The sequence below is a fragment of the Oncorhynchus keta genome, chromosome 37 (genome assembly GCF_023373465.1).
Source record: "Oncorhynchus keta strain PuntledgeMale-10-30-2019 chromosome 37, Oket_V2, whole genome shotgun sequence".
Lineage (NCBI taxonomy): Eukaryota > Metazoa > Chordata > Actinopteri > Salmoniformes > Salmonidae > Oncorhynchus > Oncorhynchus keta.
The window spans coordinates 2,434,596-2,457,528 of NC_068457.1; the positions used below are offsets into that span (position 1 = coordinate 2,434,596).

Consider the following 22,933-nt stretch of genomic DNA (forward strand, 5'->3'; position numbering starts at 1 on the left):
GTGGTGTTTTGTGTAAAAGATGTCTCTTTCCATTCACCACTGTTTGGAGGCTGGAAATATGTTGCAAGTGGATGAACGTGTGCGGGCATCCTAGTAAAAGAGACCTTTGAAGCAAAACCTCGGGAAGGAAGTACATTTTCTTCAAAATATAACTTTGCCCTGTGCTTCTCCGAGCATGGTCTTTATATAGCCTAGGGCTATAGCCTATAGTATAGGCTATGGATAATTTTATTGAGACCATAATACAAGTTTCGGTATTCCGTGATAAAAAGGGGGGAGGGGAGGGGGTATGGTCTGTGGAGAATAAAACATTAAGACATTGTACATTTTTCCCCTTTTTGTCCCCCCCTCAACCTCCCTCACCCCATAACACCCCCCCAGCCAGAATGCCTTCAAACACATCTTAAAAGAAAATAAAAGTCATTGAGTTACAAAAATGTAACGTTACAAATTAAATACACATCAGCCTGACATTTTCAGGTTATTATGTTATCCTATAGGCCTACTGTATACAACAGTGAAAATAGCTATTTAAAAAAAAACTTGAACGGTGTAGATTGCATTTGATAGCGGGGTCGTCAAAATTGGAAAAGGTACCATCACAATAGAGGTCATTACACTTGGTGAGGCCATTCCTCTGCCACAGCCTGAAAGTTGAATCCAGTATAGCTGGAAGGAAGAGGTGATTATTACATATAGGAACATGAAATCTGGGCAATACATTAATCTTGATACATTTCACTGCACCAGCTAAAGCTAGGTGGAGAATAATCCATCTCTGAAAGTCCAGTTTAAAAGAGTTAATAAGGGGAATTGAGTTGCCATCAGGGAGGGAAGACAGGGTACGGGTGATATTGATCCATAAATATTTAAAGCCAGACTTGTACATACGAAATGGAATGGTATCCTGCGGAATGTGTAATGCTAATTCATTGATAGTAAAACATTCACTTTGAGAATGTATTTTTATGACACGAACAAACACACCAAACCTTCACAGTAGATCCACTATATCCGGGACGCACTCATCAGGATCTGATATATAAAAGCAAGTCATCTGCATACAAGGAAACTTTGTGTTCCAGTCCCCATTTGTAAATACTGTGTATTGAGGGTGTGACCTTCAGCATAACAGAAAGGGGTTCTATTGCCAGGGAAAATAACAGAGGGTACATTGGACATCCTTGGCGTGTGGCCCTTGACAATGGGAAACACTTTGAACACAGTTTGTTTATACTGACGCCTTGAGTAATGAGTAAAACAATCAGATCCAGGAAATGAAGTTCACTCCAAAGCCACATTTTCCCAGTACAGAGAATAAATAGTCCCATTCTACCCTGTCAAATGCCTTCTCAGCATGTAAAGAGATAATTACTTCAGGATTGTCTGAAGATGCAGGACTGTATGACATTGAGCAGGTGCCGAGTTTGAAGAGCTGATTAATGCTATTCTGGAATTAGACCAACAATACATTAAAAGCCTTGCTTTGTAACATTCTGGTGATGGAAAGGAGTGTTTTTGGTCTAGTTCCAGAGCGGCATTAATCAGCTGTAGTTGTCGTTTAATTTTCTGTTGTTTTTTGAGAAAAGAGGTATAGGAAATAAGAACAACTTTAAGTGTTTCCCAAAGCGTAACTGGAGAGATGGAATGCATTTTATTTGTCTCAATATGCAGTAAATTGTACTTTCTTATGAATAAGTATAGCTGTTCCCGTTGCCTTAGCATTGAATTTGGAATCAAATATTTGTCCTACCAAAGCTTTATGGAGTCTACCATGATCTGCTGTTCACAGATTCTTGTATGTTTCTTCTAGGAATGCTATATTGTTTTTTTTTTGTTTTTTTTTCATTTTAAAGATAAGCTAATACTCTAGCTCATTTAACCGGGCCATTCATTGCTTTGACTTTCCAGCTTGTAAACATAATAGCCGAATTTGCGACATTCTGGAAAGGACCCCGAAAATAATTCATTTGAAATGTAGATTACTAAATTGAGTCTGGAGTAGAGATGAAAACCCTGCATTAGACCACCAATCATATCCTGTGATTTAAAAAAAGCACGTACCAAAAAGTTGGGCAAGATACTGTTGAAGTAGAAGTAGAAAAAACGCCCCCCCCCCATCCACCTTACACAAAACCCTCATAATAATACATCAAAAATAAAAACAGCGCAAAATAAAACTGTCCTATGCTCGCCTTTAAGGCGGACTGCATGCTTACCCAAATAAGATCAAACTCCCGGTTAACCATCTGTCACATAACCTACAAAAGAGGGCTCCCAATTATTAACAGATAAGTATTCACAACACCAATTTTAAATAGTTTGAGCTCAATCATAAACAGTGTTACTGTCAAAAATCAGTCACCTGTATCCTCTATTAGCTCTATCTAACAAACAGCAATAGTAAAATAAAAGGTTTCTGTTGGTCAAGACTTTGAGCCCATGGGTTGTGTTAGGGGCGTGATCCATGCCTTGTCCCCGAACATCTACGTTCATAACTACAGGGAGTAAAACCTGATACTCAGGTGCAGTGCGACCAAAGCGCGACTGCAATAAAGACAGCATGGGAACGATCCTGCAAACACGAACAAAAAAAACCAAATATAAAAATATCAACAAAAATATGCCAACAACAGTGTCCAACCAAGAACTTAAATCAAAAAATATATATATATATATATATCTAAACACAGACTGAAACAATTAAAGGCATTACACTTGCGAGAAAGCATATGAAAACATTCAATTAACCGGAGTCAAACCGGGAGATTGTAGCATTAATACATAGTCTTGAGAAAGGTGAATGACTAGCTAGCTAGCTAATGCTAACTTAGCTCAAAGAAAATCATAATAAACCCATGTTAGGTACAACATACATGGCACCACACATAGCTTGCAAATAGCTTATCATTAGCTCATTATAATCAGTACAACCTTCAAAACATTATTTTACACACATCATAGGTGTCCATTACCATCAATGCAATAATTATTTGTCACCAGTACTTGAAAACATGAATAAAACTGTAAATACACTATGCTCCATACATACATAAAAACATACATACATACCTACTGTATGCTACAGTATAAATGACAACACGATATACAGAAAATAAGGCACTTAATTTGATAGGAATGCACACATATCCTAAGTTATTATTTGTAAGGAAAACAACAATGCAACACTGCAAGCGCCAGGCAGAAAATGTGCCAGTTCGTGCAAGACTGTGCAATTGTCTGCAAATCACGCCTCGCCAATCTGGAGCAGGGCAATGATTAGTTATGCCTCTTTATCGCCCATTTGTGTTCACGGCTTTATGACATGGAACAAGATTTTTTTTTAAACTCCAGCCAAAGCCTGCACCTGCTTCAGTGTCAACAACAATGCTTTGGTCACCTTTATCACCGGTCCTGGCAGAACTCACAAAGACACTCACTTCAAGTGTTTATTTTTCTACCCAGTGACAGGACAGGGTCGAGACTTACTGTAGTGTAGTAGTATAACTCAGGGCACACGCGCGCCCAAGCCTGACCTTTTCACAAGGGACTAAATAATATGGCAGGCATTAGTACACTCCGACAAATTGACATTAGCCTAACCAATTAGGGGTATTTAATCTTCCCGCAAAGAAACAAAGCGGGTCATTGGCGGTAGAGGAAGTGTCTGGGGGAAGTGTGTGTGTTAATGCTGGGGAAAGGTTAATGGTCTCTCTGGAGGGAGAGAATGCACAAGGGGTCTTTGTTACCCTTCCAGGCGCATTACTCCGACAAAGCCCCAGGTCTTGAAGGAGCTCAGCCAGTTCATTACTGCCAGCTTTCATTCTGCCGGGCTAACATTGACTTTAATGCAATTTAATACTTTCACTTTCCCCTCCTACTTGTCTGCCGCTGTCTGTCTTTAATCCTCAGAAAGGGGGTTTAGACTGTTTTCTTTTTCAAATCCCCTTTTGTTCGCCAAAGAACTAACGCATAGACAAGGTTGACTGGTTGTCTTATTGAGATCCCTTATTTGAAGACGGTGGTTATACAGTATGTCAGTTATAGGGCCTAATAACATGTTCAAGGGAGATTGACATGGTCCAGAAAGTCCATGAGTAAAAACACCACCCTGATCAGCGTGAACTGAGTGTGCACTTTTAACTTCATACTGAACCATACCTAAGCCAAAGCATGGATGGACACCGTTCTCCTTCACAACGTGCCTATCACTGGTGGCTAAAAAGCTCCACCTGGCGAAGCTAAAGGAGCAACCGCATGAGACGAGCTTCCAGAATAGACCATTTCTTTCTGACACGGCACTGTCAAGTCCTCAGAAGCCAATAAATTAAGCGATGAAGTCTCTCAAGGCCTGACAAGAGGTAACAGGAAAGGTTAGAAAAGGGCATCTTTGAATGTGCCCCCCACGATGACACAATGTCCTCTCGTGGACGTGACTGAGGCCAGGAGGTGGACCCGTCCCTGGGAACCATCTGGGATCAAAGGCGATGAGCGCTGTGACACCCATTTCGACAACATAACGGCCAATTAGGTCCTCCGAGCTGGATTGCTATTGTCACTTTTTCGACTTCTGGAGAGGCTTGTTTCATTCAAATAAACAGTGCATTCGGAAAGTATTCAGACCCCTTCACTTTTTCCCCCCAAAAAATTAATTACAATTGATGTCTTTATTGAGACAAATAAATCACATTCGATCTCTCCAACTATGGTTTGGGAAAATCATTTCCTATTACTCTCTTCTCAAAAAACAACAGAAATGTAAAAAGCAACAACAGATGACTAATGCCATTCTGGAACTAGACTAACAATACTTCTTTCCATCACCAGAAAGTTGCAAAGAAAGGCCTTTAGCGTATTGTTGGTCAAATTCCAGAATACCATTAATCAGCTATTTTGTTTAATTTTCTTCAAACTCAGTACAATTTACTATCCACAGATAAAACTAAGCAGCATTTACTCCACGCAAGTGGCTTTGTTTACAAGCATGGAGAAAAGGCTAATCGACTTCTAGCTCAACAGCTCAAGTGCAAATCTGCCACACAGCTGATTCCCAGGATGTACACTTCCTCACATATTCAAATAGTTAATCCCATTGAAATGAATAATTGCAAGGGAAATCCCGTGGCCAAGATGGCTAGCCAAACGAATTTTACAATAAGTTTTCTGCCAAACTAGCACCACTCCTTCTTGAAAATTTCAAACATGGCCTGGACCAGAGTACCCCAATCTCTGATAGAGAACCTGGCGAAGATGCATATGAGTGTGGCTCATACAGACCTTTCTCGCTTTTGAAGGCAGATGTTAAAATGTTAGCGGCTCGCCTCTCGATTAAAGTCAACTATGACAGACCTCCTATCAATGGATCAGACAGGGTTTATTTGGGGTCGCCACTCCTTTTCTAACAATCGGCATCTGCTCAATGTCATACAGTCCTGCATCTTCAGACATTCCTGAAGTAATTATCTCTTTACATGCTGAGAAGTCATTTGACATGGTAGAATGGGACTATTTATTCTCTGTACTGGGAAAATGTGGCTTTGGAGTGAACTTCATTTCCTTGATCTGATTGTTTTACTCATTACTCAAGGCGTCAGTATAACCAAACTGCGTTCAAAGTGTTTCCCATTGTCAAGGGCCACACGCCAAGGATGCCCAATGTACCCTCTGTTATTTGCCCTGGCAATAGAACCCCTTTCTATTATGCTAAAGGTCACACCCTCAATACACAGTATTTGCAAATGGGGACTGAAACACAACGTTTCCTTGTATGCAGATGACTTGCTTTTATATATCAGATCCTGATGAGTGCATCCCGGATATAGTGGATCTACTGTGAAGGTTTGGTGTGTTTGTTTGTGTCATAAAAATACATTCTCAAAGTGAATGTTTTACTATTAATTAATTATTATTACACATTCCGCAGGATACCATTCCATTTCGTTTGACCATGTCTAGCTTTAAATATTTATGGATCAATATCACCTGTACCTTGTCTTCCCTCCATGATGACAACTTGATTCCCCTTATTAACATGTCTGGACTTTCAGAGATGGAATATTCTCCACCTTACTTTAGCTGGTAAAGTGAATTGTATCAAGATAAATGTATTGCCCCAATTTCTGTATTTGTTACAATGTCTCCCTCTTTTTCTAACCATGTCTTTTCTCATTTCAGTGGTTAAACTTATATCTTCCTTTTGATGGGGTGGTGGAAATCCAAGAACAAGTCACGTATTCCTCCAGAGATATAGAACACACGGAGGACAAGCCCTTCCTAACTTAATACATTATATTATTACTGAGCAGCAAATATAAAACACATTATTTACTGGCTTCACACTCCAGAAACTTACTAGTGTCAACAGAAGCCAACTCCTGTTTCTCTTTGCCAGCTTTAGTCACCTCCAGTATTCCTCTCTCAGCTTCAACCTACACATCCAATACAATTGTTAGCAGTACTCTTAAACTTTGAACTCAACTCCATCAACATTTTTATTTCTGTGATTTCTTTATTCAATGTCCTATATGTCATAATCACCTCTTCCTTCCAGCTAAACTGGATTCAACTTTCATGCTGTGGCAGAGGAATGGCCTTATCAAGTGTAATGACCCTTTGCCAATTTTGACGACCTCGCTATCAAATGCAGTCTACACCATTCAAGTTTTTTGGGGGTATTTTCAATTCCGCTGCTGTAAACAGCATATGAAATGTATTTATTAGACTGCTTTTCTAGTTTAAATCGCTGGCACAGAGGCCAATCAAACTAGATTAGGTCACACACTGCAAATTAAAACACCATCAAAAGAAACTGAAATTATAGCCCAGCAATATGTTAACACACATAATAATAGGCCATTGTCTATATACAGTGCATTCGGAAAGTATTCAGACCCCTTGACTTTTTCCACATTTTGTTACGTTACAGCCTTATTCTAAAATGGATTCAATTGTTTTTTTCCCCTCATCAATCTACACACAATACCCCATAATGACAAAGCAAAAACAGTTTTTTATCCATTTTAGCACAGTTTTTTACAAATAAAAAACAGAAACATCACATTTACATAAGTAATCAGACTCTTTACTCAGTACTTTGTTGAAGCACTTTTGGCAGCGATCACAGCCTCAAGTCTTCTTGGGTATAATGGGTTCAAGTCCAGGCTCTGGCTGGGCCACTCAAGGACATTCAGAGACTTGTCCCAATGCCACCCCTGTGTTGTCTTGGCTATGTGCTTAGAGTCATTGCCCTGATGGAAGTTGAACCAGTCTGAGGTCTTGAGAGCTGTGGAGCAGATTTTCATCAAAGGATCTCTCTGTACTTTGCCGAGTTCATCTTTCCCTCGATCCTGACTAGTCTCCCAGTCCCTGGCGCTGAAAAACATCCCCACAGCATGATGCTGCCACCACCATGCCTCACCGTAGTGATGGCGCCAGGTTTCCTCCAGACGTGATGCTCTGATTCAGGCCAAAGAGTGCAATCTTTGTTTCATCAGATCAGAGAATGTTATTTCTCATGGTCTGAGTCCTTTAGGTCCTTTTGGTAAACTCCAAGCAGGCAGTCATGTGCCTTTTACTGAGGAGTGGCTTCTGTCTGACCACTCTACCATAAAGGCCTGATTGGTGGAGTGGTGCAGAGATGGTTGTTCTTCTGGATGGTTCTCCCATCTCCACAGAGAAATTCTGGACCTCTTTGGGTTCTTGGTCACCTCCCTGACCAAGGCCCTTCTCCACCGAGTGTTCAGATTGGCTGGGCGGCAAGCTATAGGGAGAGTCTTGGTGGTTCCATACTTCTTCCATCTAAGAATGATGGAGGACACTGTGTTCTTGGGGACCTTCAATGCTGCAGAATTCTTTTACTACCCTTCCCCAGATCTATGCCTCGACACAATCGTGTCTCGGAGCTCTACGGACAATTCCTTCGACCTCATAGCTTGGTTTTTGCTCTAACATGCACTGTCAACTGTGGGACCTTATATAGACAGGTGTGTTCCTTTCCAAATCATGTCCAATCAATTGAATTTACCATAGGTGGACCATAGGTGAATCAAGTTGTAGAAACATTTCAAGGATTATCAACAAACGGGATGCACCTGACCCCAATTTCGAGTCTTATCGCAAAGGGTCTGAATACTTATGTAAATAAGGTGCTTCTGTTTTTTTATTTTTAATACATTTAATAAACATTTCTAAAAACCTGTTTTCGCATTGTCATTATAGAGTATTGTGTGGAGATTGATGAAGAGCGTTTCTTATTTCATCCGTTTTAGAATAATTCCATAATGGAAAAAAAGATGGAAAAAGTTAAGGGGTGTGAATGCTTTCCGAATGCACTGTGGTCACCAACTTTTTGGTGCACTGTACCTGTAAAATCTAATATGAGGAGCAGTTTTCCATGGCTACCCTCTAAATCTGAAATAAATGTTTGACGGAGAGGCAGAGACGGCTGGCACTGCAGCAGCTTTTTGTTGGAGGCTTCCAATCTGAGCAGCAATTTGCCGGTAATTATTTACGTTGATGACAGAAGTAATTATCTATTAATCAAGTCTGAATTTACGTTAACCCTCTCTTCCTCTCTGTCCAATTAGCGGTAATATTTTTGATGGATCCTGACAATTACGATGGGGGAAGGGAATGTGCATGTACTTCTCCATCCGTCTCACACTTTGAGGAGGAGAGATGGAGAAATGACGGTGCATGTCATTATCGATGAAGATATCTGGCTAGTTGGTGCGGATTTGTTGGTGTGAGGGTGAGTGAAAAATGAGGAGAAAGAGAGACAATGAAGAAAGAAAGATAAGAGTCAAAGCTGCCGGGAGAGCAGAGTGGAGATGGGAGGCAGATGCTGGATTACTGTACTGTGAGTCCTGGGAGAATTGAAGGCTCACTTCGCAAACATCACGTCAAAAGACGCCTGTTTGAGAGCTGGAGGATTGTTGAGCAAACCGTAAGCAGAGCTTCCACAGCCTCGGGGGGACCTTCCTTATTCTGGCACAGTCTCTTGAGTCTACACAGAGGAGCGTTCTCTTTCTGTCTATCCATCCCTTTCATTCTCCATTCTCTCTCATACACTCTCTTCCTCCTATCTCACCTGAACCTTCCCCTCTTACTCTTCCCTCTCCCTATCTTGCCTCCACACTCTCCTGCTCTCTCCCCCTCCCTCTCTATCTCCCTTTAGCTCACCACTCTGATTTCAGTAGTAGAGTTTCTGCTACTGTGTAATGAAGAGCTGCTTCCCAAATAGCACACTATTTCCTATATAGTTGCACTAATTTTGACGAGAGCCAATAGACACTCTGGTTAAAAGTAGTACACTATGTAAGGAATAGGGTGCCATTTGGAAAACACCCAAGGTGTGGGGAGATTGGCCTCCTGTGTATGGTCTTAAAATCCTCAGCTTTAGTTTCCCTCTCTGAATAGAATTCCAGCAAGACACAGTATAGTGTAAGATGATAGCATGAGATGGATGTCGCTGATTAACTGCTAGCTACAACACTGGAGTTCTCTCTTTAGGGATGATTTGGTATTTCTGTGTAGTCTTGATAACATCCAAACAAGTCCAACAGGTTCTTTAACGTGAGAACTATACTAATCGCCATCAATTGATAAGAAAATGTCCACATACTGTATGGCGTAGGAATAGAACACATGGAAAATTGTGTGTCACTTCCTCGCCAGTTAGAATTTGATAATTTCTTTGTCCCTTTCTCACACCACAAACAATGGCGAGATAGGTCTTTGCTCAAATTACGGTTTATGTCTTGACCTGCGCTGTCAATTCCCAGGTGACAGTACAACGGATCAATTTCCCCCGTACGTTCATGAATCTAATTATGATTTAAAGGACAAAACTGATCCTAGATAGTTCAGCACTCCTACTCTAAAACACTTTATAAATACGGGCCCTGGTTTTCACCTCAAAGAATATGAGCCTCGGTCAGCAATAAAACCAGGCATTCCTCCTGTGCTTCACAACAAGGTTTTCAGGCATGATATCTAGCTTTTAAGTATGTCATTGAAAAAGAGAGAGAGAGAGAGAGAGAGAGAGAGACATTCTTCCAGCAACTTGCACTTTAGCATCCTATGGCACAGGCCTGCCCCTGGATTAAGCTGTCATTTAGTCAGGCAAATAGAATAAGTGCTGTGGATTAGGGTGACACAGTCATGCAGATAAGCAGACCACTGGCAAATACAGCTCCATCCACTCACACAGCAAATGCAGCTCTATTCTCTGGAAAAAAAAAAGAGAGAATGTGACCGGGTGGGTGAGCATACTAAACAGACAGTACCGGTGAGTGACAGACAGCTTGTCAAAAAGTGCTCCTGCCACTCTGCTGACCCGCTGGAGCCACGGCAACACAAGGGGCCAGACGATAACTGTGAGTTGAAAGAAACAATTAGGCTTCTGACAGGTTCTCATGGATTGATTGGGAAAAATCATGTTCCAGATATATTTTTCTCCTTTTTGACTGTTTTCAACCTTTTTTTCTAAAAGGCCCAAAGGATAGGCATGCGTGTGAAATTCATTAACTCTCTGACAGCCTCCCAACCCCATTTGTGCTCTCAGTTGTTTCATTTCTCGACCACTTGAAGTACATTTCCCCCCTCTCTGTAGTTCTGGAGGTGTAGTCGTTTCCTCTATCAGTGCTTGAGTGACTGCCAGTTTACATTTGCTGGGGCAATCCCAGTTGAATTGCTTGACACAATTTCTTGTTTGGATGAAATCCAGTTTCTTTAACCATCTTCTATTACAATATTCAGACCTCTTTGAAATTGTTATTCAATCACAATACCTAATTAAAAGTTCAAGTGTATGTTTGCCTACCTGTGGAATAAAGCACAATTATGGAAGTATAGCAACAGAGAAATTAAAAATAACTATACTGAACAAAGAAATAAACGCAACATGTAAAGTGTTGGTCCCATGTTTCACGAGCTGAAATAAAAGATCCCAGAAATTTTCCATACACACAAAAAGCTTATTTCTCTCAACTTGGGTGCACAAATGTGTTTACATCCTTGTTAGTGAGCATTTCTCCTTTGCCAAGATAATCCAGCCACCTGGCAGGTGTGGCATATCAAAAAGCTGATTAAACAGCATGATTGTTACACAGGTGCACCTTGTGCTGGGGACAGTAAACGGCCACAACTCTATGCTACAGATGTCTCAAGTTTTGAGGAAGTGTACAATTGGCATGCTGACTGCAGGGATGTCCACCAGAGCTGTTGCCAGAGAATTTAATGTTAATTTCTCTACCATACTGTCACAACTTCTGCCGAGGTCGGGTCCTCTCCTTGTTCGGGCGGCGCTCGGCACTCGGCGTCGCCGGACTTCTAGTCATCATCGATCCACTTTTCATTTTCCATGTGTCTTGTCTTGTTTTTCCTCATACCTGGTTTCAATCATTTGTTGTGTATTTAACCCTCTGTTCCCCCCATGTCTTTGTGTAGCATTGTTTATTGTAAGTGCTTGTGCACGTTTTGTTTGGTGTGCGACGGGGTTTTGTTACCCAATTATTCTTGTTATTTTTATTCTGTGGGTTTTGCTAATGAACTGCTCCGGCTATTACCAAGATCTGCTATCCTGCGTCTGATTTCCCTGCCATCGATTACGCACCCCTTACACATACGTTGTTTTAGAAAATTTGTCAGTATGTCTAACTGGCCTCACAGCCGCAGACTCCGTTTAAGCACACCAGCCCAGGACCTCCACATACAGGTTTTTCATCTACGGGGTCATCTGAGACCAGCCACCCGGACAGCTGATGAAACTGTGAGTTTGCACAAACAAAGCATTTCTGCACAAACTGTCAGAAACCGTCTCATCTGAATGCTCGTCATCCACACCAGGGTCTTGACCTGACTGCAGTCGTAATTGGCTTCAGTGGACAAATGCTTACGTTCGATTGCCACTGACACGCTGGAGAAGTGTACTCTTCACGGATGAATCCCGGTTTCAACTGTACCAGGCAGATGGCAGACAGCGTGTATGGCGTTGTGTGCCAATGTTGTGAACAGAGTGCCCCATGGTGACATTGGGGTTATGGTGTGGTCAGGCATAAGCTACGGACAATGAACACAATTGCATTTTACGATGACAATTTAAATGCATAGATATACCGTGACAAGATCCTGAGGCCCATTGTCGTGCCATTCATCCACCGCCATCATCTCATGTTTAACGCATGATAATGCGCGGCCCCATGTCGCAAGGATCTGGACACAATTCATGGAAGCTGAAAAAGCTCCAGTTCTTCAATGGCCTGTATATTAACCAGACGTGCTCAAATGAACGTGTACACAGCGTGTTCCAGTTCCCGCCAATATCCAGCAATTTCGCACAACCATTGAAGACAAATGGGACAACATTCCACAGGCCACAATCAACAGCCTGATCAACTCTATGCAAAGGAGATGTGTCATGCTGCATGATGCAAATGGTGGTCACACCAGATACTGACAGGTTTTCTGATCCACCCCCCTACTTTTTTTTAAGGTACGGTATCTGTGTTCCCAGTCATGTGAAATCCATAGATAGGGCCTAATTCATTTATTTCAATTGACTGATTTCCTCATATGAACTGTAACTCAGTAACGTCTTTGAAATGGTTGCGTTCATATTTGTGTTCAATGTAAATAAAATCCCAAGTCAAACCAATCCTAAATAACACCCCTTACTTTTTGGCTTCAGCCATTGTGGAATATCAACAAAACCTAACACACACACACACACACACACACACACACACACACACACACACACACACACACACACACACACACACACACACACACACACACACACACACTATCTCTAAGCCGCCAACATGTGTCCCTCCCTAACAGCAGGTTGACACTTATTGTCATGAGTTTTGTCCTGGAGGCAGAACAGTGATTTTCCCTTAGTGGGGCCAGCTGCAAAGTCAAAATTGGCTATATATATATATATTTTTTTTTTTTTTGAAAACAACAATGGGCGTTTTCGTCTTAATTTAAGGTCGGCGTTAGCAGTATGCCTAAGGTTAGGGTTAGTTTAAAAATCTTAAGATATTATGACTTTGTGGCTGTGCCAGCTAGTGACCACTTTGCAAAGCCGCTTCCAGAACAAGATTTATGACGAAAAACACGAACCTGCTCCCTAAAATGGAAGAGCTGGCGAGAGGGGCCTTGAACACTGACACTGCATCAGCCTGGAATTACCATTAGTCTGGCAGCACTTGGCTAGCGAGTGTCCTCTCCAGCATACAGAGTGACTGCTGTCTCCTGTTACAATGCAGGTGTTAGGGTGCTGCAGGATGATGTATGCAAAGGAGTGGGGAGCCCTTGGTAATGTATGCAGAGAAGCAACATTTTTCCACTAGATTTCTTTCCTTGGCAAAGGGGCAATGGCCAATGAAAAAAACACCATGGGCTGCATTCAACACTACTATTTCCCACTGAAATGAATAATGTTGGTTGTCTGTTCTTCTGCTTATTTGGGAGAGTGGTGCTGAAATGCAGATGACTGACTGGCATGACATATCAATTCATAAAAATAAAATAAATATCTACACAGAATATCCTGATTTACAGCAGGGCCTACTGCACATTCATTATATATTAAAGTTGTGTAACTAATGCACATGACCAACAAAAGAGAGGTTTCCATGCCTTTGTCCAATAATTAAGTTTGATTTAAAAAATAAATCAGTCTACCACCAAATCGATATGGAGTTATGCATCGGAAATAAATAAAATGGACACCAATCCATAAAGTGTGATCATCAATTTCTACGATAAATAACCACAAACGTAAGTAATAAACTGCCTTAATTTGTTTTAATGAAGAAAGGGTATTCCACGAGTCTCCGATTTACAACTATCTTTGTCCTTGACTGTTTAGTAAAGTTCTCTTGCGCGCATGATCCTCTTTTGTGGGTGAACGTAATATAATGATGTGCCCAGAGCGCCACCTTACGGGTGAACAACTCAGCAGGCAGACCGTATCAAACTCATGAACACCGAAGATGGTGGATAAATGAAGATAATTCACTCTGGTCATTGATATTTTTTTAAATGCTAAGTTCCGGTCAACTTAACTGAGTGTGTGTCCCATAGACACCCAAGGCAATAGCAGCAGGTTCTGGTCTAAATAATTCATTGACTTTCATTTAACCAGAAAACCCCCCAGAAAATAACAGCCAGTGGGGTGTCTCGCTTTCTCATCTGTCTCGGATGAATACTTGTTGTAGCCTTGCTCATAGACGAGATAAGACATTCAATGGCACTGAAAAAGTATGATAAAAATTGTAAAACAAATAAAATAAAATATTTGACATTTGGCCTTTCAGTCTATGGATTTCAACCACGTTCACAAATGTCACGATTATTAATGTTATTTTCTTATTTAGAATCGTTTTTCTGTTTATTAACAGTGGATTTGAAGAAGGCCTACATGTATTTAATGATTTTGTTCATTTGGCCTACTATCAGATATTCAACTAGATACAGTTTGAGAGCAAGAAAAAGCTAAGGTGACTGAGACAGCAGTCTGTTCCGTGGTATCAAGTTATTTAAAAATTTCGTCCAACTACCGTCATGTTAAACTGTTTAAATATAGGTTACAGCACAAATATATTTTCCACGAAAACTTTTACCACAATGTCGCAATGGGTCTGTCTCACTTATTTCCAATCAAAACCTCATTTCGAATCGCGAGTATGAATATGGGAGGTAGATTATATCCGTACATAGCCTAGGTTAGGTTATAGGAATTGGCCTCGTGTATAGTGAAATGTTGTTTAAAAAATAAATAAAAGCAGAGTTTATTCGAGTTGGTCCACGTATAGCCTATTCAACGTTATGCGTAGTTTACTTATTATCACGTTATAAACTACTCCGAAATTACCGCTGCTTTGTGTAATGGTTATGTGTTGGATAGTTTAGCCTATCTGTGTCATAACGAGTTTGCATTACAGATACACGTCAATATTCTCGACTTTGTCAATGTCATGTTTTATAGCCCAGGCTACATGTTAAAAACATCTTGACCAAAAAGCTCCCCAAATTGCGCTTTGAGTAACAAGTGCTCGAAGGGCGTGCATTTTGATACCGTGTGTGTGTGTGAGTGTGTGTGTGTGTGTGTGTGTGTGTGTGTGTGTGTGTGTGTGTGTGTGTGTGTGTGCGTGTGTGTGTGTGTTGTGTGTGTGTGTGTGTGTGTGTGTGTGTGTGTGTGTGTGTGTGTGTGTGTGTGTGTGTGTGTGTGTGTGTGTGTGTGTGTGTGTGTGTTTGTGTGCGTGTGTTGGGAGCGTACGTGCGTGCGGGTTCAATTATGTAGCCTACAATATTCGAAAATAAAAGTTGGAGACGCAGCATTAACTCCTACGCATGCACCTGCCCACAGTCCCTGCGTATCGCCATCTCCAAAGCAGACTCTACTGAGATGAAAGTAGCCTATAGGCTTCTAAGCACTTCCGAGAAACAAGAATACACTTACCTGGAAAGAACTGTCCACATATTAAGTCCAGCAGTTGAAAAAGAAGCGAAGCAATGATGTAGTTCCCTTTGTCCATTTTGTCGGTGACTATTTTACATGCGCGCCTCCCGTCCGTTTACTCGCTGACTGTATACACTGACAGTACCCTCGCATTGGTATTGCAGTGAGGGAGTAGACTCACTGAAAGGCAGTAGACAGCAATCCCGGTTGATTGTATGACTTCAATCAGTAACTGATGGCAAGCGGAGTTGAGAACAGATAGAGAAGAGCAAGGAGAGTGGCAGAACATTCCGATGTCCCCGCGTTCCCTAAAGCCTACCTGCCGCTCCGACACGACGTTTGAACCTCTATCTCTGTGTTGGAGTCTTATATTCCGCTGTGCTGGGGCAGAAGAAAGAAGTGACAGTGTGCGAGCTATTCTTTCTCCAGTGCTGACACTCACTTCTGATGCCGAAAGTGCGGCTGCTTCCTAAAAAAAGAGCAGCCTTTCGTGCGCCCAATGAAAGCTTCCCGCGCTTTGATAACCTTTTAGCTATGTCAAAAGTGAGATTTCATTGGCACCCTTGATAAAGATAAGCAACAAATATTGTAGAAAATAAATAATACAATGCATATTGTATGCTAATATTTTGGGGGGAAATTATATTATTTTATACTAATACAATAGAAAACAAATAACGAGATTTTGTTTAACAAGTAATACAAAATAAACACATAGGGATCAAAATTATTAGCACCTCTGTTTTCAAAACCTCCCTTTGCACGATAACAGCACTGAGCCTTTTACTAAAAATGTTATGAGCTCTTAAGCCATTCATAAATTATCTTTCCAGATCCTTGATAGCCTTCATCTGCGTTTATGGACTGCCCTCTTCAATTCAAACCACAAGTTATTATTATTATTTTTGTCAGTTAAAAACAAGTTCTTATTTACAATGACGGCCTACCGGGGAACAGTGGACAAACTAACCTTGTCAGCTCAGGGATTCGAACCAGCAACCTTTCAGTTACTGACCCAACGCTCTAAACACTAGGCTACCTGCCGCCCCGTTTTCGATGGGGTTCAAGTCCGGAGACTGAGATGGCTATTGCAAAATATTTATTGTGTTCAATTGACCATTTCCTTTGAGATGTAAAATTCAATGCTTCATTATTGCACACATATGCCTATTTATTGCTTCCTGGCTTACTCTCTCTGTGAGCTGTTGCTTATACTAGGCTATTTACTGACTTCAATCCTCAATTTCACTTGTACTTTTTCAAGATTCGTGATTGCAAAGACTTTGACAAGATTTTGCAGAATAAAGGGGAGGCATGAGAATACATTTGACATCCGTAGACATTTGGCTACATAAACAGTAAATTGTGGATTTCAAAATACTTATTGAAGGATAGCTTAGTCATTCAGTTGATTAGTCAAGACACAAAAGTATAGGCTAATCCTGTGTGTTGATTTATAATTAATATGATTTTATATATGATTACTGTGATTACTTCATGCTTTTGAGGGATTACACTCTCCACTTGGGCGGTGGACTTGTCCTGACATTTTGACCTGAGATAATAATCAAATTATGAATCAGTGTATTAATACAGTAAATATAGGCTAAAAGACCATTGGTTATAGGGCTCTGTTGTTGGCCCATTTCAAGGAGGTCGACGTCATAAAGGTATCCTGTATCTGATAATCATTGTATGTTACCCCCTAGAGTTCAAGTCAGACTGTTCAATCTCATCACTGTGCAAGACATAATTAACTAATTTTAATGCAAATGAGACAACGTGTATTCCGTTCAGCACAGGTTGCATCGAGTCTGTCTCAAACACCTTGACCAAAATATATGCATCAGACACTGATGCCATCTACCATGTAGGGAGCACAGCAGCACATCACCTTCAATCATACCCCTAATTCAGACGTTCATAAAATGTTCCTTTTCAGTATTACATTCATTCTCTGATCCTTTGATTGGGTGGACAACATTAAAGTTCATGCCGCAAGAGCTCTGATAGGTTGGAGGACGTCCTCCGGAGGTTGTCATAATTACTGTGTAAGTATATGGAAGGGGGTGAGAAAATAGCTGTCCTCAGGCTACCCTACAGTGTGCTGTTTAGGCTACTGTAGACCTTCATTTCAAAACAGTTTTAATCAATTATTTAGTGACATTAATATATTTAGTGTAGTTTTATCTTTTATTTGTATGAAATTCACTGAGAAGGACGGTCCTCCCCTTCCTCCTATGAGGAGCCTCCACTTCTGAAGTCAGACGATTACATACACCTTAGCCAAATACATTTAAACTGAGTTTTTCACAATTCCTGACATTTAATCCTTCTTTAAAATTGCCTGTCTTAGGTCAGTTAGGATCACCACTTTATATTAAGAATGTGAAATGTCAGAATAATAGTAGAGAGAATGATTTATTTCAGCTTTTATTTCTTTCATCACATTCCCAGTGGGTCAGAAGTTTACATACACCTAATTAGTATTTGGCATAATTGCCTTAAAAAAATCTCACTTGGGTCAAATGTTTCGGGTAGCTTTTCACAAGCTTCCCACAATAAGTTGGGTGAATTTTGGCCCATGCCTCCTGACAGAGCTGGTGTAACTGAGTCAGGTTTGTAGGCCTCTTTGCTCGAACACGCTATTTCAGTTCTGACCACAAATGTTCTATAGGATGAGGTCAGGGCTTTGTAATGGCCACTCCAATACCTTGACTTTGTTGTCCTTAAGCCATTTTGCCACAACTTTGGAAGTATGCTTGGGGTCATTGTCCATTTGGAAGACCCATTTGCGACCAAACTTTAACTTCCTGACTGATGTCTTGAGGTGTTGCTTCAATATATCCACATGTTTCCTCCTCATGATGCTATCTATTTTGTGAAGTGCACCTGTACCTCCTGCAGCAAATCACCCCCATAACATGATGCTGCCACCCCCGTGCTTCACAGTTGGGATGGTGTTCTTCGGCTTGCAAGCGTCCCGCTTTTTTCCTCCAAAAATAATAATGGTCATTATGGCCAAACAGTTCTATTTTTGTTTCATCAGACCAGAGGACATTTCTCCAAAAAGTATGATCTTTGTCCCCATGTGCAGTTGCAAAACATCTGGCTTTTTTATGGCGTTTTTTGAGCAGTGGCTTCTTCCTTGCTGAGCGGCCTTTCTGGTTATGTCAATATAGGACTTGTTTAACTGTGGATATACTGTATGTTTATTTAGCCTATATTTAACTGTGCGTCGCCCTATGGGACTCCCAATCACAGCCAGATGTGATTCGAACCAGGGACTGTAGTGATGCCTCGTGCCTTAGACCGTTGCACCACTAGGGAGCCATGACCAGTATGACCAATATATATATTTTTTGATTCGTCTGACAAATATATATGATTCCTCTGACAAACAAAGACCTTTGCGTGCTGGATGCCCAGATATGGATTGAAGCTGGCGAGACATTCAAAGACGTCAAGAGATATGCTGGAGTCTATGTCAGAGAGGTGTTTTTGGGACCACATCGTGTCTATTGTCCTGCTAATAGCCCTTATGAAAAACAGTGGTTGAAAACATTTTTCCCCCTTCCACTTGCCTCTTCCATTAATTTTGAAAGAGTATTTCTATTATTATTTTATTAACGAAAGCATAAAGATGTTGATAAAGAAATACTGTACAGTATATGCTTTATCCAACATTTTGTGGTTGCATGAGGTTTGGAGATAAATTGTTCAACTTTAGAGTACTTTTAATACATTGCAAATTGGAATTATTTTTTTTTTTACACCCAGCCGAGCTTTCCTTTTGTAAAGGTTGAAGAGTCTACTGTCCTGCTAATAGTCCATTATCATTTTGATCATGCTGTAACAAGATACGGAAGCACCATGACCAGGATCTCTATTAATTTAAGTGAGCAGATTAGGGTTTTCATGAGGAACGGAAAATTGTGTGTCTATTCATAAATCATGTGCCATGGAATCGGTACATCAAAAATCTCTTCACAACTTTTTAGCTAAGTGATAAATCTCCTTGATTTATCAAGACCAGTCCCCATGCTGGTCTCAGAGCAGCGCGAAACGGTGCTGAAATAGTTGACCACACGCGGGTAGGCTATTGCTTCAAATCCTATTATAATAATCGGATGACTTTGGGTGTTCCAGTAAGCAACAATTTGTTGCCTTCATTAGCCTACTTTATTCCAATATTTCTGTCATTCAGTCATATTTATTCACATAGTAATTTGTTATGGATCCATAAAGAAAGAAATATCTGCTTTTTCAAAGTATTTTTATCATTATTTTATTAATGAAAGCATAAAGATGTTGATGAAGAGGTACTGTACAGTATATGCTTTATCCGACATTTTGCTGTTGCATGAGGTCGCCCACACACACTTTAAACATTTGGATAATAACGCATTTAAATCATATTGAAGAGAGAAGCCTCCTGCATATGTTTATTAGGCTACTGTGTAGTCTGACAAGTAAACATAGCCTACAGTACATAGTAAACATGGTAAAGTGCCTAATTCCTTTCATAAGGGAGAGCAGGTCATGTCCAGACTTTCTCGCTGACCTCAAGTACTCATTAAATCATTAACTCTTTTTCGGGATGCATCAGTCATGGACAGAAACTTCTGAGACACAGTATTAATGATGAACACCCAGAGGTTCACTGGTAAGCCACATTTGCCTCGGAATCCATCCCAGTTGGTATTCTGTGGAACCATGCGTTTTTTTCAGTGCGGCCTGTTGTCCAGCCCTTTGTCCACTGAGCTTTTGCATTGCAAATGAGTGCATAAACTGGGCCAAGACACCAGCAAGTAGACCTTTATGTAGTAAAACAAAGAATAAATAAAAAGGCCTACACCTACAGTAGGCCTACAGTATATCTAAAAAATAGTTTTTTCATCTCTACATGTAGGTCTCCTGATTTAAATCAAACTTGTTTGGCTTCAACTGAAAACATTCATCTGTAACTCAGCCAAGCCTACAAGCAAAGATGAACTGGTGAAGGCCATCAAGACGTTTTGGCTTGAGAAATTGATGATACAATTCTCCCCCTACCCTCCATCTATTGTCCTGTGAATAGCCCATAATGGGTGGATGGATGGCTTCTTTTGTATTCGAATCTATTGAATTAATTTATTAATTACAGTCATTTACCATTCTCATTCTCGGACTGGAAACGTTGTTTGCAGATTTCACAATCTCATTTTCAAGTCCTTGTTTTAAAAAATAACGATATTTTGGAGAGTATTTCATTTTCAAATAACCAAAAGTGAGCTGTTGTAATCTGAATAAAGAGAAACAAGGCCATTCTTGAACATGGGGTGAGACAACAGTCCCTTTTAATTTTGTCTGGCTTGCCATTCCAAATAAAATTGATTTTTTTTTAAACAGGTCACTCTCTGCCTGACTCTCCGCCAATGACGTGACTCTCTGCCAATAATTACATTTAGTGGATTCTAAATTAATACCTAAGGGGCATTTTTCGTGGGGGCAAATCTGGTCTGTGAGAAAATTTAAGGAACAATAACCGACAAGACAATGGTGAACAGAGGGCACATATATACAATTACTAATCAGGGGAAATGGGAACCTGGTGTGTGTAATGAAACAGTTCAGTGACACCTAGAGGCCGGTGACATAGACCTCCGGAACTGGTGCACAGAATGAGCAGCAGTACCAGGGGAATCCGTGACACATACATTTTAGTATTATTTTGGTATATGTTTATCTATCAGGGTGTGTACTGTAGGATGTAAATATGATCGATTGTGCGATGTTTTGGTATAAATCCAATTTGGCTTTTACTCAAGACATTGTGCTTATTAACCTCTTCAACCTATGGGGGCGCTATGTCATTATTGGATAAAAAGACGTGCCCGTTTTGAGCGCAATATTTTGTCACGAAAAGATGCTCAACTATGCATGGAATTGACAACCTTGGAAAGACAAAACTCTGACGTTTCCAAAACTGCAAAGATATTATCTGTGAGTGCCCCAGAACTAATGCTACAGGCGAAAGTTTCATACAGGAAATGCCCCAGATTCTGAAGGCGCTGTGTTCCATTGTCTCCTTATATGGCTGTCAATGCGCCAGGAATGAGCCTGCCCTTTGTGTCGTTTCTCCAAGGTGTCTGCAGCATTGTGACGTGTTTGTAGGCATATCATTGGAAGATTGACCATAAGAGACTACATTTACCTGGTGTCCCGCACGGTGTCCTGTGTCGAAATTATTGCGTAATCTGTAGGTCCATGCGCGTTCCATTTCTTCAGAAGAGAAAGTCAACTGCCACGAAGGATTTTATCGTCGATAGATATGTGAAAAACACCTTGAGGATTGATTCTAAACATTGGTTTGCCATGTTTCTGTCGATATTATGGAGTTAATTTGGAAAAAAGTTCGCGTTTTAATGACTTAATTTTCGTTTTTTTCCTTACCCAAACGTGATGAAGAATGATGAAGAAAACGGACCGATTTGTCAACACAAATAATATTTTTTGTAAAAATTGAACATTTGCTATCTAACTGAGAGTCTCCTCATTGAAAACATCTGAAGTTCTTCAAAGGTAAATTATTTTATTTGAATCCTTTTCTGGTTTTTGTGAAAATGTTGCCTGCTGAATGCTAACGCTAAATGCTATGCTAAATGCTACGCTAGCAATCAATACTGTTACACAAATGCTTGTTTTGCAATGCAGAAGCATATTTTGAAAATCTGAGATGACAGTGTTGTTAACAAAAGGCTAAGCTTGAGAGCAAATAGATTAATTTAATTTAATTTGCGATTTTCATGAATAGTTAACGTTGCATTGTGGTAATGAGCTTGAGGCTGTAGTCACGATACTGGATCCGGGATGGCTCGACGCAAGAAGTTAAGAAAGTTTAGAACTCTTACATTTATAATACCACAGAAAACCTTCCCCACGTTACTGTTCACACAAATACCTCTGTAATTGTTAGGGTCAAATTTGTCTCCATTCTTAAAGATTGGTGTCATGAGTCCTTGATTCCAGATGTCAGGGAAATAACCTACTGTACACTCAGAATCAAATTATATTATTTATTTTATCTAACCTTTATTAAACTAGGCAAGTCAGTTAGGAACAAACTATTATTTACAATGAAGGCCTACCCAGACCAAACCCAGACGACACTGGGCCAAATGTGCGCCACCCTATGGGACTCCCAATCACGGCCGGTTGTGATACAGCCTGGAATCAAACCAGGGTCTATATTGACGACTCTAGCACTGAGATGCAGTGCCATAGACCTCTGAGCCACTCGGGAGGCAAAATTAAACAGTTTTAATATAGCTTATTGACATTTTGCAATAGTGAATTTGAGCATCTCGTTTAGGATGCCATGAAAGCCTAAAGTTTTATATATAGCTTCTGGTCAGTAATTGGTTGAGTCCAGTGGATTTTTGATTTTCCTTCATAGCTTTTTCTAATCCATTCAACTTT

At 40.5% G+C, this 22,933-nt stretch overlaps 1 protein-coding gene across 1 annotated transcript in view; it reads right to left on the reverse strand.

The window, feature by feature from the left end:
* The window catches only part of LOC118370053 (receptor-type tyrosine-protein phosphatase T), a 488,900-nt gene extending 472,993 nt beyond the window's left edge, over window positions 1–15,907 (reverse strand). The window contains exon 1 of the mRNA XM_052498885.1: window positions 15,473–15,907. Coding sequence (XP_052354845.1) covers window positions 15,473–15,548 — 76 coding nt within the window. The 5' untranslated portion in view covers window positions 15,549–15,907. The remainder of the gene's footprint in view (window positions 1–15,472) is intronic.
* Window positions 15,908–22,933: the final 7,026 nt, after the last annotated feature.